The sequence below is a fragment of the Durio zibethinus genome, chromosome 23, assembly GCF_047325235.1.
Source record: "Durio zibethinus cultivar Kanyao isolate XHJ-2024 chromosome 23, ASM4732523v1, whole genome shotgun sequence".
NCBI classification, from domain to species: Eukaryota; Viridiplantae; Streptophyta; class Magnoliopsida; order Malvales; family Malvaceae; genus Durio; species Durio zibethinus.
The window spans coordinates 10,428,505-10,443,454 of NC_143184.1; the positions used below are offsets into that span (position 1 = coordinate 10,428,505).

A 14,950-nucleotide genomic window follows, 5' to 3' on the forward strand; every position below is an offset into this window, starting at 1 on the left:
TTATTATTATTTTGTTTTTTTTTTTGGATGGCTGGGATTAAAAGTTGAAGAATCCCACTGTGGAGGAGAATTCAATCAGAAGAGTCCAATTGGATTCAAAGATTGAATCCCCGTCCAAGGAGGAATTGGGATTGATCAGGAACTCCTGATCAACCCCTATAAAAGGTACCTCATTGGAACAGATGAAGAACAGGGAGAAAACAGTGAGCAAAGCTACTGAATTTGAGAGAAAAGAGGTGTATAGAAGAGTTTTCGAAGGCTAAAGAAGGTTGAGAAGAGTTAGGATAGCTGTAGGGATCGAAAATAATTTTTTAGAAATTTTTGGTGAAAATTTTTTTGGAAATTTCCAGATTTTGGCGAATTTTCCGTAAGGGTTGAATTTTTCGGCAAGAATTCTGGCCAAATTTGAAGTTTTCGGTGACCTGCCCAGTTTTCGACGAAGAATCCCAGAAACCGGTGATCTTTCGACAACTTTCGACGAACTTTCGACGAAATTTTCCAGATTTCGACGATAATTTCCAGAATTCAGCGAAAATCTCACCGGAGTTCCTCAGCTTTTAGAGAGAAGAGAGAGGAAAAAAAGAAGAAGAGAGAGAGGAGAGGAGCGTTCTGTCGGAAAACGAAGGGAACTGCCTTTTATACCTTTCCAAAACGACGTTGTTTTGGCTTTAAGTTAATCAGATGATCCGCGCTTTTTGTCGAAACCCGACCCGACCCGAGCTTCGACCCGCTTTCTGACCCGCGCGTGCCAGCCCCCCCTCCGAGTCGAGCCAAGCTGCCAAGCCGCCCCTCCGAGCCGTTTTCCTGCCTTGAGCCGAGCCGATAGCCGAGCCGCTCCAGGTTTTTTTTTATTAATTAATTAATTAATTTATTAGATTAGGTTTATTTAATATTCTTTTTATCTTTATTTTATTTTTTTATTTTTTTACTTTTCTTTATTTTTTTAATTTTAATTTTATTTATTTTTTTATTATTCTATTTTCTTTAAATAAAAATCAAAAATTCCAAAAAAAAATAATTTTAGGGAAAAGTTGAAAGTATCAATTTTCCTTGAAAATCAAAGTTTTCAAAAAAACATTTTGGGGGGGAAAGTTGAAAGTATCAATTTTCCTTGGAAATCAATATTTTCAAAAAAAAATATTTTTGAGGAAAAGTTGAAAGTATCAATTTTCCTTAAAAATAAAATTTCAAAAAAAAATGTTTTTGAGGAAAAGTTGAAAGTATCAATTTTCCTTGAAAATCAAAATTTTCAAAATATATTTTTGGAGAAAAGTTGAAAGTATCAATTTTCCCTATACAAGAACAATCATTCTTTCCTTCCTTTCTATTTTGATTTTGATTTTGATTTTTTCTTTAATTAATCCGACGACGGAGCCTCTGCAAGTAAAACAGTAGTTTTTCTTATATACTTCTGAGGTGAGAGAATTTTCTCAATTTTCTGCTAAAAGTATTAGAGTCAATTGAGAATAATTTTCAACAATTAATTACTTGGTAAAATTTTAAGGCTTATTGGATAACATAAATTTAAGCTGGTACCATCTTTTGATGGGCGTTGTGAGGGTGCTATAACCTTCCTCACACGTAACCGAACTCCCGAACCATATTCTGGTTAGCAGACCTGAACCTATTCTTTTAGGAACCCTTAAGCTTAGGTGTTCCCTGAAAGGACAGATTCTTTAGGTGGTCAATCGCACCTAGATAAAAAAGATTGGTGGTGACTCCCTAAAGTCAATGTCTAGCGATAGATCCCCGGATCTAGACGTTATGACATAGCTTATACCTCTCATGCAAAATTGTGTGTGCCTTATATTGATTAATCCTTATTTTGAAAATGAGGAGAAATCTTATAATATAATTTTGCTTGATTTGTTTTGTGATAACAATTGATATTCTTCTTGATGACATATCTATAACAATTGGTATCCATAACAATTTGTATGAGCTTGTATGCATGTGCTTGAATTTATGCTTAATTGCTATTGATGTTTTAGGTTTTACACACATCTTATGATAACGTGATTTATAAGTAGATTGCATATCATTCATTATCATTTGCTCATAAATTTCATGTAGTAAATTTGATGACTTGTGCTAAAATGCTAAAATTGGAAACACTTATGCTTTTGTGCTTGAATACATGTATGTGAACTTCATTGTGCATATTACATTTGATTACATGCATTCAAAATACTCTTGATATTATTGGTATTAAGCACTTTATCCCATGCCTTGAATTGATTTCTTTTTCTTTTGAAATGACAAAAAGTGAGAGAGAGTTTAGAGATATCTCTTATTGTATGCTTATAACAATTGATATAGGAGCTTAAACATTTGGTATAAAGAGCATAAACAAAAAAGAGAAGATATATTTTATGAATATATTTGTTAATGATGCCTCTTTGTGTTTATTTGGTTATTAATATGCTCATGCGTTTTTGCTATGACAAAAAGGGAGAGAAATATCATATAGACAAATTTGCTTCTGCTTGATATACATATGTTTATGTATGCTTAATTGCTATATATGCTCTAACATATGTTTGTTGAGTTGTGTTGGATTAGGATGCATAAATTGAGGGAGAGTTTTGCCATTGGATTAGGATGCACAAATTGAGGGAGAGTTTTCCAAAATGTTTTTTTCAAAATCCTAAATGTTTCAAAGAAAGTTTTTCATCAAGCAAATTTATCTTTAAGTTTTGTCATATCAAAAAATGGGAGATTGTTAGTCTTGAATTGATCCTTATTTTGAAATGACAAAACATTAAAGCTAAATAAACTTGATTGAAACTTGAAAAAGATTTATTTAGTACATGTTTTTAAGTTTTATATTTTGGTACTAAATAAATAATATGATTTTCTAAGTTTAAACAAACCTTTCTTGCTGTCATATTTCTCAAACCAAATCTACCTTTAAAGATTATTTATTTGAGCTTAAATGAAAGTCCTATTGTTGTTTTTAAAGTGAAGTTATTCGTTTTGGACTTAATACAATTTTGATTATATTGGTTTTAAGAAATAGATTAACTTAAGAAAGCTATTTTACAATAACAAAGTTTTTCAACATTGAACTTGTTTTATTTTTTTGTATTAATTCACAAAGTCTTGATATTTGAATTTTATATGGTTGGAAAGCTCTTTAAGTCTACTTTCTAATGGATTAAACAAAATGAAAATCCAAATTTTCTAAGAAAAGATTTTGAATTTTTACTAGACACTCTGTAGTTGTCAGAAAAACTACACAAAGCATAATTTTGAAAATTCACTATAATTCTTACACAGTGAATTAGGTGATGACTTTATATGGATAGAAAGCCCTTTAAGTCTAGTTTCTAAATCTTTAAACGGTTTGTAATTTGGATTTGTATAACTCAATATATGATCAAATTAGTAAGTAGAGTACAGAATAAGAGATAACCACCTAGCCACTGACATGATCGATGCCCTCATGGAAGGGATCGATCGGGTCGTGATTTTCAAAGGCAAATTAGTTCAAAATATGAACCAATCGATCCCCTCATGGAAGGGATCGATTAGTTCTGGGAGGAAACACTCCAATGTCTACTTTTTGATGTTTCTAACGGCTATTTTCTTCTCCCAAACACTTCCAACAGCTACCTCTTCAATTTCTCTATAAATTGGGCACTCAAACACACCAAGAGGATTGATGAATCAAGAGAGCAAGATCTAATAAGCCACGTTTTCATTCTCTCAAAGAATCAAGAGTTTTTAGAGCTTTAAAGTCCATATCTTTGTATTTATTGTATCCAATTTTTATTTGTTGTTCATTCATCATTTTCTTGTACTTAAACTTAGCAAACACTTAGCCTTAGAGAGGTTGTTCTATTGTTTGCAAAATTATCTTTGATATACAATGGTGCAAGAGAACAAGATGTGAGGTATCATCTTGAAAGCTTTGTAGTGAGATTGGATAAACTACTACAAATGGTAGAGGTTTCTATCTTAAGCCTTAGAAAGAAAAAGATAGGTTGTATTTTCAATTCAAAAATAGTGGATTGAAGCCTTGGTGTGGACAACCAAGAAGAGAAGACGTAGATGCCTTGTAGAGAATGATTGAACTTCTATAAATCATTGTATTTGAATTCTCTATCCCTATCTCCTTACAATTTATTGTTGTTTATATTTGATTTTAGATTTATTAATTGTTATTATTTGCATTATATTTTCATCAAAAGTGCTTATTGTTTTAATTTTCATTCAACTATATTGAAATTATTTGTTTGAGAAGACTTTGAAAAAATCCAATTCACCCCAATCTTGGATCACTATCTAATCTATAAAGCTAACATATCATTATACCATTTTTAGTCTTAAAAATTTATTAATGTAAATATTTGTGTAATAATTTTATTTTCATTACATAGTAAAAATATTTGTAGAGTAATAAAAATATCACATCTTAATTTAGTTACGTTTCAAATATGTTATTTTTTTATTAAAAAAAACTAAAATTTGCAATCAAAGTATATATGAAAAAAGCATATCAATAAAATGATATAAGTAGCTTTCATTTTTATGATTTATGTTAATAAATTTTTAAGATTAAAAAAAATTATACAAATAAAATTGTAAAATATATAACATAAATAACTAAAAAATGATTTTAAGATTAAAAAAGATCACATAAAATAATTGATATTTTAGAATTTAAAAAAATAAAAAATTATTAAGATGAATATTAAAATTTGTATTAATTATTGTTATAAAATTATTATTTGTTAATAATAAAGAAATAACAAAATATTATTTATTAAAATAATATATGATATAACTATAGTTGAATTGTTATTTTAATGTTAACATTTATAAAAATAAATAAATAAAAATATAAAATATGTAATTTTTTATTTTTTATTTGTCAAATTAAGAACATAAATAAAATTATTTTTATAAGTTTTTAATTAATCTGTTTACTTGTTTTATTATTTTTTTAATTTTATATATTTTTTAATTTCTCGTAATATATCATAATATCTCTTGATTTTATAATAAAATCGATAAATTGCAACTTTATAAGGGACGGCTGAAAAGGCTGCCTACGATGGTAGGTAATGATGAAACACTGATACTTTGACCAATGAAAAGTCCAATATTTTCCTACTAAATGAACTCTATTTTTCTTCCAATTTCCGACGTCCAATGCGTTTGGTTGCTGTTCACAAGAGTCTCAGTTTCCCTTTCCTGGTAACCCTTTTTCTCTTACAAAACAAAACCCAGTTCCCACTCCCCATTCTTATTAATATCTAACCTGTACTATTTTTTTTCTTTAAATCTTTTCAATTTTTAATTTTGGCTGATACCTTTTATTGATATCTACCATAATTGAGATCAAGCTTTAATTTTTTAATGACAAAAGTATATTACATTAGCTTTGAAGGTATCAGTTTTTTTTTTTTTTTTTTGTAAATTTAAACTTTTTTGTTCTTAGATTTGTTGATGGAAATAAAGCAAAGCTATATTTGCAATTCACTTAAAGTTCGTTTTTCTTGCTTTGCTTCAAATGTTTTATATGCACTTTTTAAAGATTATGATATGTTGTTATAACTTATAATTGCTGTTAAGAATTGTTTGTAGCATGTCAGATTTGATATGGGATCTAAAATATTTTGGCTTTTAAGCAATTCAACCTTTTAACTAATGAGATTCAAACAGGTGAAAGTGCAGATCTATTGTATCTATTTAGGTCATCTTTCTTATTTTTCATTTGAATTTCCTCAAATTTAAGTTATGTAAATCTAAGCTATAAGAATATGTTTCAGAGAGGGGAAGCAGCATGTGTTTATGTTATTTCTAAATGTTTATTTCATTTCCTGATCAATTAAGGATGTGAAGAGAAATAGAAGAGAGCAGAAAAGGATTAAAAAGAGGGATCTTGGAAGAAATATGTATAGGCCAATTTTTACTGATAGGTTAATTGCCAGAATAAAAGGGGTTAAAATTTTGTGAACAGCTAACAAAGAGGCCTGAATTATATGAGACTTGACATTCATGCACTGGGAATTAAATAGATATTCCTGATTAAGTTTGTGGAATGGTCCTGGAATGCACATGTTTGGATATTGTAGCATTGGACGGATGATTGAAGATGATATTTATGCATATATGATTGCATTTGAGCTGATTATGGAAATTTTCAAAGATAACTTCTTCTTCTTTGTTTGCTGATTTGGAGCTTTACTTGCTATCTTTATGTAGAAAGACAGCAGATACGGGAGGATAATGGCTCAGTCGTCTAGTAGCACTGGAAAGAAGCTCATTCGAATTGATGTCAGTTCAGACAGTGTTTGCCCATGGTGCTTTGTGGGCAAAAGAAACCTGGACAAAGCAATTGCTGAATCTAGGGATCAATTTGATTTTGAGGTCTCTCAACGTGCACAGACATGAATGCTTGTCTAATGCATATTGTTCTCATCTATAATTATTCTTTTTGCAGATTAAATGGCATCCATTTTTTCTTGATCCTTCTGCACCTAAGGAAGGAGTCAATAAGAGAGAATTCTATGAGAGGAAGTTTGGATCTCGAGCTCAAGGAATTGTAGCTCGGATGACAGAGGTTTTACTATCATTCTTTGAACTTCCTATTTTTATGACTTGATTTGCCTTGTCTTTGAGTTTGTTCCTAACTGCCTGACTTATTGTGGACACTCCTAAAATTGCAGATCTTTAAGAATTTTGGATTGGAATATGACATGTCTGGACTCACGTAAGTTTGACTTATCGTTTCACCAATTTTGACTATTGAGAGATAGCTCTGAGGGGCAGTGCCAATAGATATACCACTAATATTGGCTTGGATATGTACAGGGGAAATACTCTTGAGAGCCACAGGCTGATATATTTTGCTGGAAAACAAGGTCTTGATAAGCAACATAATCTTGTGGAAGAGCTTTTTATAGGCTACTTCACCCAGGGAAAATACATTGGTGATCGGTACGTGTAGTTCATGCTTAAAAAGCAACCATTGATATTGCATTTCATGCATTTAAGGTGTTTGACAACTACTTTTGACCAGAAACCAGTATAATAGTGACAATAATTCAGTCTGTATTTGTCTCACACAATTGCAAATATATTCGTTATTATTAGTGGTTTACAGGTAATGTGATTCATTGAATGACTCATTCCATCACCAGAGATGGCAACATGGACTCATGGAGAATAAAACTTGCTTTTTATAATGTCCTTCTGTGAGATTGGATTTTGTGGTTGCATTCATTTCTGTATAAAGTTGATTACTCATGCATCTTTGCATCCCCAATTAATGGCATCTAACAATGTGCTTTGACGCAGTGAGTTTCTTCTGGAATCTGCTAGAAAGGTTGGAGTTGAAGGAGCAGCAGAGTTTCTTGAAAACCCCAATAACGGTGTCAAGGAGGTCTGTTCCATACACCACTTTCTCATCCTCCTAGCTACCCCCACGAATAAATAAAATAATGTAACAGATTACAAAAATCTGGGGAAAGAATTCCATCACTCTCATTTCAAGGATTCCAAATTAAATTCCTTCATAATCTCAGCTTCCAGATTAACCGCAACTTGTGTTCTGATATATTTTATAGCTAACTGAGGTTGCATTTTCTGACTTAATGAAGGTTAATGAGGAGCTGGAGAAATACTCTGCAAACATTTCTGGAGTCCCAAATTACACGGTAGGTGAAAATTTCACATCTTTTAACTTAAATATTTGGAATGATAAAACATTGAGTTCCATAGAGTAAAAGCTGTTCTTTTGGCAGATAAATGGAAAGCACCAGTTGAGTGGTGGCCAACCACCTGAAGCCTTCTTGAGAGCTTTTCAAGCGGTAGCAAACTGACATTGCCTCAGACTCTGAAACTTATATTTTCAAGCTTTATTAACCAAATACAAAAGCAATAAACTGGTCATTTGACAAACTCAATTCCATACCAGGTATTTATGGATTTTCTTTATTGGCTGAGCACTTGGTGTTTATGCTTATATACATATCAGGAGCGTATTCTGACAAAACATATATCAGTAGGCTTTGTCGTATACAATTGTCTCTTATAACTACATTCTGCCCCTTCTGTCCCAAACCCTACTACTATATTAGATACAATAAACCCTGTTGGGATAATCTATGTGCATGACATGCCAAAACAGTTTGTATATTTGTAAAACAGGCTGTTCCTTCACATTATGTTCTTAATAGATTGGATCATGTGTGATGGGTGGATGATTTCTCAAGGGAGTTTCTTTCTTTCATTTTCCCTTTAAATATATATAATTCACCTCTGATACTCCAACACCGATATAGTATCCGAACGTTTCTGGATGAGAACAAGTAAGAGAAACAGCTTAAAGCATATGATTTCTCCATTGAAGTCTGAAATACACTCCAATATCTTCCTCTAGGTGATTAACCGATGCCATACGGAACCTTAATTCTTGCCGTGAAATTATCGAACCGTGCATTTGGCAGGAAGGAAATGATAGAATGCCTTCTTAGTTCATTGCAGTGCTAACCATTGGCCAGAAAGTAACAAAATCGCCAAGGGTAACGAGGCGGGTTTTTTTGGTACGAAAGAAAATTCCTCGGTTAATTTTGGTACAAAAGAGAAAACGATCACAAATGTTTGAAATTTAAATCTCAAATGCCTATAATGATGTAAGACTGTTTCTTCCTTTGATGAGTAATAATTGAAAATGTCATTTCTCTTTCTTTGACATGAAAACCTCCGTGTGACGGTCACAAATCCACCAGGGAATGGATGGTTGGGGAAAAATATCCTCATGGGGGACTGAATCCTCTTTAACTACAGAATGACTCCAAAGTAAATAACAGATGAAAGATCTGTTTCTTATATGCCTCCTCATTACTAAAAGATCTGTTTCTTATATACTTCCTTGTTTCCTAAATTAATTTTAAACCAGGCACATAAATTACTAAATGATTCCAAATTAATAACAAAGGAAATCTTGGGATACGTCTTAGCTTCCTCAAATCCACAATTTTCCCATTGATAACAAACTATTCTCCGAACATTTAATGACATTTTCAACGATCATGCATGATTTCTTTCCTTTTTTTTGTTTATGCATGATTTCTTTTTTCCCCACTTAAAGGGTTACAAAGAGAATGAACTTACAATCTTTATACAGAACATTTTTCATATTTGCGGTATGTGACAAACTTTACTTTGCAGTATTTACAAAGGACCATAGATGCCTTTTTTTGGTTCTCTGTCTTCTGTTGTTGCTGGTTTTCATCCACAATGAAACATTTTAAGCGAGATTAAATCGTTTTATCAAACACCATAACCTGAAAAAACAAACAAAACAAATGGCGAGTTGAGATGAGAAAATTTTAGGTAACAGTAGAGTATAGACAAGGTATTTTCATTTTCTAATGTATTATACTCGATATAAAGCTTTGCAAGTACAACGATATCATCACAAGATCGAAAGAAAAGAAGATAACCGGTGAATTCCGAAAAAAGAAAAGTGAACCATAAAAATTCAGGTAATATAATGAATGCAGAGTTTCCTAAAATGAACTTTAAACTCCATAGACTAGTAAACAGAGTGTTTAAATTATTTCCTGGCACCTAACCGACAATAAGGCATCCGAATTTACAGTCCTGGCATGCACTGAGAGAAGCAAGCAGAGATGTAACACAAAACACATCCCCCACAATCCTCTTATTATTATTATTTTATTTTTTTCTTTTGGAACTGAAAATATTTGACAAGTCGAGGAACGAGTTGGGAAGTGAGAAGGAAATATAATCAGGCTTGACAGCAACTTTGCTGTCTGGCCTTAACATGCATGGTGACCACCATTTGCTGACCAAATTCAAAGTCCAATAATCTCAGCAATACCTCCTATATCTACACAATCAACATCCAGTTAATAACAATCATTCCCATTCATTTTTTGTTTCTACAGATTTCAAAATTTCTGCTGCTAGTAAATATACATCAAAGGTATCATCTAAACCATGTGGTCCACCAAGCAATATCTTTTCTGAGCCTAAAATGCATATACCTATCAAAAAAGTTAGTTTATTGCAGAAAATGGAAGACATCAAGATTGGCCAAAAGATAGATAAAGATAGGAAACCAAGAAGACTGCACAGATAACTAGAACCAATGATCAAATAATTGTTTGACCTGAAAATTACCAGACGCCAGTTTTTGCATATGCATCCCATAGAGTGTTGGTAGTTTGAAGAAGTTGGAAAGGACAAACTCATGTTACTATCAACAGTTCATTACTTATCTTCTTTTATTTTTCTTTTATCTGTTTCTACTTGTTTCATGACTAATTATCTATAAACCAATCCTCTGAGTTCTGACCAAAGAGGCTGAGTGGGAAGAAACTTTGAGGATAAGTTGGATTATCACTTGAAAAGTAAACAGAAAGGAAAATGTAAAGAAAAAAGTTTTTTCCTTGCATTTTTCCTACCCATGGAAACAAGATAGGAACTTCATTTTCAGTAGTCTTCTTAACAGTTAATTTTCTAAGTAGCTTTTCTTTCCTTCACTTTTTGTTACAAACAAACAAAGAGTAAGTGTTTCATCTAAGAAAAAAAGAAATGATATTGTCATTAAACATCTAAACATGTCAAATCCATTAAAAGAGAACTCATTGAAAAGATAACATACTAAAATACAACCATTAATGTGCATGAGTGTTTATAAACAAACCAATAAGATACATGCACTTTTAACACATTGGTTATACAGATATTGATAAAAGGGGAAAGTAAGATAAGAACTTTGAAAATATATCAAAGGCAAATTAAAAAGCTAATGCTTGTAAACCTTGAACATCCTAGTAAATTCGAAGTCTAGAAAGAAAAGAAATGGCTGATCAAGCAGGATAAAATTTAAACAACATGGCTGTTGGTGGGTTATTTATTCTCATGGAGATGAAAAAGCTAAGTAGTGCAAAAAGGATACCTTTCCACAGACTGGACAGTTTTCACTTCTCTCCATCCATTCATAAATGCAACCAAGATGGAAATGGTGGGAACATTTTGTGACTATCTTGGGATTCTCTAGAGAATATTCTGCACATAAATGATATGTTAAGCTTAAAAGGAAGTTAATGTATCTATTAAAAGTCCAATGTAATATGATTGGTATTTTTATCAATTTTTTTATAGCAGTGATTGTTTCTAATGTAAATGAGAATGACATACTATAAAACTATGGATTGATTGCAAGTTCCCTGATTAAATCAAGTTTGTTTAATCATCAATCAATATAATCTGGGCCTAGTTAATGGTGCATGCATCCAGGTATAGAAGCAAGATATAGCAGAAATTTAGCATTTCAATGCATCCCTCCTTCCTAACTTCTGGCAAAGTTTGGCTTATTCAGCAAATCATTGAGGAAACCTTGTTGTTTGGGAGAAGGAATAGACAAGTCAATGGTGGTATGAACTTAACTTTGATCATGTGAGAAGTGAGACATCCTAATGATATTGTTAAGTACCACAAAATTCCAAAGGCAGAGGAACATAGCCCAACTATTCTTCACAACTATTAAGGAAACAACCATCCACTGTTCTCTTTTCTTTTTTTTTTTTTGAAATAAAGAATCCACTTTTCTTAAATAATCTTGAGGTGAGAAAATTTTTTACTTTAGGTTCAAGCAAGTGCAAACACAAAGAAAAGCACAAAAACACACAAGCATACAAATGAAAGATGTTGGAGCTTGGATGAACAGGTCTGATAACTAAATTACTTCCCTGCCAGGTTCATAAGCAAGAAATAGACAAGTGATTAAGAGTCCAAACAAGTATTCGTGAACAACAAGAAAAGCAAGTTGACCACCATTGCAACATCATAGCAGATTAGCAATAATCTCCAGTAACAAATTTTTGCAGCATAATAAAGGGGCTACAACACCAGTGAAAGCTGTGAAGAAAGATTACCTTCAAGACATGTTGGACAGACATCCTCCTCTTCTGCTGATGAATAGATGTACCCAATTACAGCAGCTGCTTTTGCTGATGAGAGTTTTTGTGAGAATTTAGAATGCTGCTCTTTTGAGCCTTGTTCACAAGAATTCCATTTGTCTCCTGTACTCAAAGTTTCTGAATCAGCAGCATCTTCACCTCTTAAAGGCTCTGATTCCTATTGTGAATGACTCGAACCCTTCTCACATCTTGAAACAAGACCATCACGTTGTAAGCGGAAATATCTGGTGTCAGCATCATAAGGCAAGGGCCTTGCAGGAGAACGGTACATGTCAGACAGTGAGTTGTCTAGTGATCCAGAAGAGTCCACAGATGCTGTTCCCTGAATGGATGAAGGGACAGAATGCAGCTCCCCTCTTCGAAATAATGTGGTATACTAGAATTATAGGGGCAAAAGAAAAAAAAAAAAAAGAAGTATCAAAAGCTAGAACTCCATGAAATAATTGAAGATAAACTTTTCTGATCAACACTGAGACATCTAACACCAAACCCCCTTCAAGTTAACTTCTTCACTCTATTAATTGAACACATGCTTCATAATGTAAACAATCAACTGATAATTTTATTAAATTAGGTTAGTACTTAATGGTCCACAATTGACTTCAGTAGAAATTTGTTCACCTAAAAGCCAATATAGATAAATGCTGATGGAATTTCCTAGATTGAGAACTCTGAGTGTGGACACTATAAGTGGTTTTCAGTTGCTCCAAGAACCCATTAAGAGGATTCTTAAAAAAAAAAGCATTTTGGAAACTGGCATGTTAATTACCTTATTCCAGCTTATTGCATAAAAACACAAGTAGCTTACCACAAAAAACATAATATAACAATAAAAGATACTTTTCCTGATTTAGAAAAACTAATCACCAATTAAGTCATTTAGTAACACACACACACACACACACACACACACACACACATATATTTATTAGAGCCCACTGCAACTTATATTTCATTCTTTCATCATTCTTTCCTTCACCAAACCTCGTCCCCTTATAACACTCTGTCGAGGCTTCCACAAATATATAAGCATGGGAATGGATAAAAAAGTTCACAAAGGATCCTGCTTGCATTAATAGTTGAGATGATCATGTGTAAATTATTAATATGCTCTTGACAACATTATTGTAAAAATGATTCACTAATGCTACCCACATGTGCCAAGGATAGAAAATATAAAAGAGTTAAATTTCTAAAAGCCTAAAACTTTGACAACATAAAAGTGTTACGAAAGAAATACTCAACAGAACCATCACTTTTATAACCTCTAAGTGAGACATGAAAATAGTGTGATTTGAAAAAAAAATAATACTAGAGTCCAAAACAATGCTTATTAACAAGAATCAGAATACATACCACGTGTAGGAAATTCTGAGCAAAGCAACTAAGGCACACGCAGTTTCTACATACATTACTATTTGGATTTGTATAGTCCTCAAAATCCTCAGCGTGCAAGCAGCAGCAAACAGAACCCATAAAATTAAGTTTTAAGCTTCCTCCTTCAGTTAAAACCCTCTATACAACCTTATCAATAAAGCACAACGTTCTGATTATGCATATGCATCAAGAACAAAGCTCTCTAAGCTAAAAAAAGACAATGAGAGAGGACGCTGAGCTCGCAGAAGTCCCACCACGCCTACGAACCAGTATCCCCTCTCTCTTCTATTCACAAAATGCCGAATGCCCTTGTATAATTTAGCTAAATAGCACTTCTTCAGCTGCAAAAAAAAAAAAAAAAATGTAAGTCAAATTTGTGGATAACATAAACCAAATCAAGCCGACAAAACAATCCTCATAGCAAGTTCACAATGCCACTAGTAAAAAGCCACTAGCTTTCCTCGAGGTAAAAGAAAATAGAAATACTTTTGAAGAATTGCTTGTCCAATTTTCCTTTTTTTTTTTTTCTTATGGAAGTGACAATCTTTTTATGGCTTTGTTCATAATTAGCAAAAGGTTTCTTTCCTTTAAAAGTAAGAAACAAAAATACCAACAAAACAATCGAGAATCAATTTGGGAAATCAAAGATAACAGCTAAAATTTAATACTCTCTTGAATTCAATAGGGAAAAAAAAAACAACTAAGCCATTCAAAAATTCAAGTTTTCATCAAAAGCCAAAAGATAAACCAGAAACAAGCATGGATCAATCAAATAAAGGAAGCCCATTTTGGATTATACCATATGAAAGAGGAAAAAAAAAAAAAAAACAACTTTAAAGCACAAAATTTGGCCCAAAACATGCATGACAATGAAAAATGCCCAATTTAGATATTCCCGAAAGGAAACAATTAAAACATCTTAAACTGATGAAAAATAAAAGTTACCTTGATGGAAATTGAGCTGAGAGAAGTGATAAGGGAGAGATTTTTTATTGGGTTTTTTTTTTTTTAGGAAAAGACAAGGAGAAGGACAGGGAACCAAAGAGAGCTCCGAATTTTGGAAAATAAAAACTCAAAAAAAAAAAAAAGACAAGAGAGAGAGACTCAGAGACAGTTTAGTGTAGTGTTTGCAAGTTTTATGCGGCGAGAAAATCTATGAAAGCGCGGAAATAAAGCGACAGAGGCTTCTTTTTCTTTCCTTTTGTCTGCTGTGTTTTGTTGGTGTTAATGAAGGGTGGTGGGCGGCGTCATCCATCCGATATTCTAAATTCTTGATCATAAAATCAAGATCAGGTCTTTATGCTCTTCAATTTTTAAGAAATAAGTTTTAGTATTATTTAAAAAAAACAAATTTTTGTAGTATTATTTTTTAACGATTTTAGTCAAATAATTAATACTGTTAAATTTGATTATTGATATGACTGCTAATGTGGCATTTTTATTGGTTTTTAACATTGTTAATGTTAATATGTATTACATATTTTGGCCACATGGATGACTAAAAAGTCATATGTATTAACATAAATATTTTTTAAACTAATAATATTTGAATATCATTTAAAAAAACCTCTAAAAGCAAAAAAAAATAAAAATGATTGAATAAACAA

General features: G+C 32.1%; 1 protein-coding gene and 1 pseudogene across 3 annotated transcripts; one reads left to right on the top strand and one right to left on the bottom strand.

The window, feature by feature from the left end:
* Positions 1–5,044: 5,044 nt before the first annotated feature.
* On the top strand, positions 5,045–8,224 carry LOC111314597 (oxidoreductase bty37-like). 2 transcript variants are annotated; one of them, XM_022916101.2, is made up of 8 exons: positions 5,045–5,202; positions 6,214–6,378; positions 6,452–6,571; positions 6,678–6,721; positions 6,823–6,948; positions 7,309–7,393; positions 7,611–7,667; positions 7,755–8,224. In XM_022916101.2, the coding sequence occupies exons 1-8, from the start codon at positions 5,158–5,160 to the stop codon at positions 7,830–7,832; spliced, it is 720 nt and encodes a 239-aa protein (XP_022771836.2). In that variant the 5' UTR covers positions 5,045–5,157; the 3' UTR covers positions 7,833–8,224. The 2 variants fall into 2 exon arrangements, with proteins under 2 accessions (XP_022771836.2, XP_022771837.2); XM_022916102.2 differs by lacking the exon at positions 5,045–5,202 and adding an exon at positions 5,279–5,395.
* A 744-nt stretch (positions 8,225–8,968) lies between these two features.
* LOC111314598 (E3 ubiquitin-protein ligase At3g02290-like) lies at positions 8,969–14,542 on the bottom strand (annotated as a pseudogene). The gene is made up of 5 exons (XR_016332488.1): positions 14,289–14,542; positions 13,323–13,684; positions 11,922–12,342; positions 10,943–11,052; positions 8,969–9,299 (listed from the first exon to the last, which is right to left on the bottom strand). The product of XR_016332488.1 is annotated as an E3 ubiquitin-protein ligase At3g02290-like (transcript).
* Between the last annotated feature and the right edge of the window lie 408 nt (positions 14,543–14,950).

Coding starts and splice junctions, on each gene's coding strand:
- LOC111314597 (XM_022916101.2), top strand. CDS start 5,158: ATGCGTTTGGTTGCTGTTCACAAGAGTCTCAGTTTCCCTTTCCTG. Junction 5,203..6,213: donor GTCTCAGTTTCCCTTTCCTG/GTAACCCTTTTT, acceptor ATCTTTATGTAG/AAAGACAGCAGATACGGGAG. Junction 6,379..6,451: donor GGGATCAATTTGATTTTGAG/GTCTCTCAACGT, acceptor TTCTTTTTGCAG/ATTAAATGGCATCCATTTTT.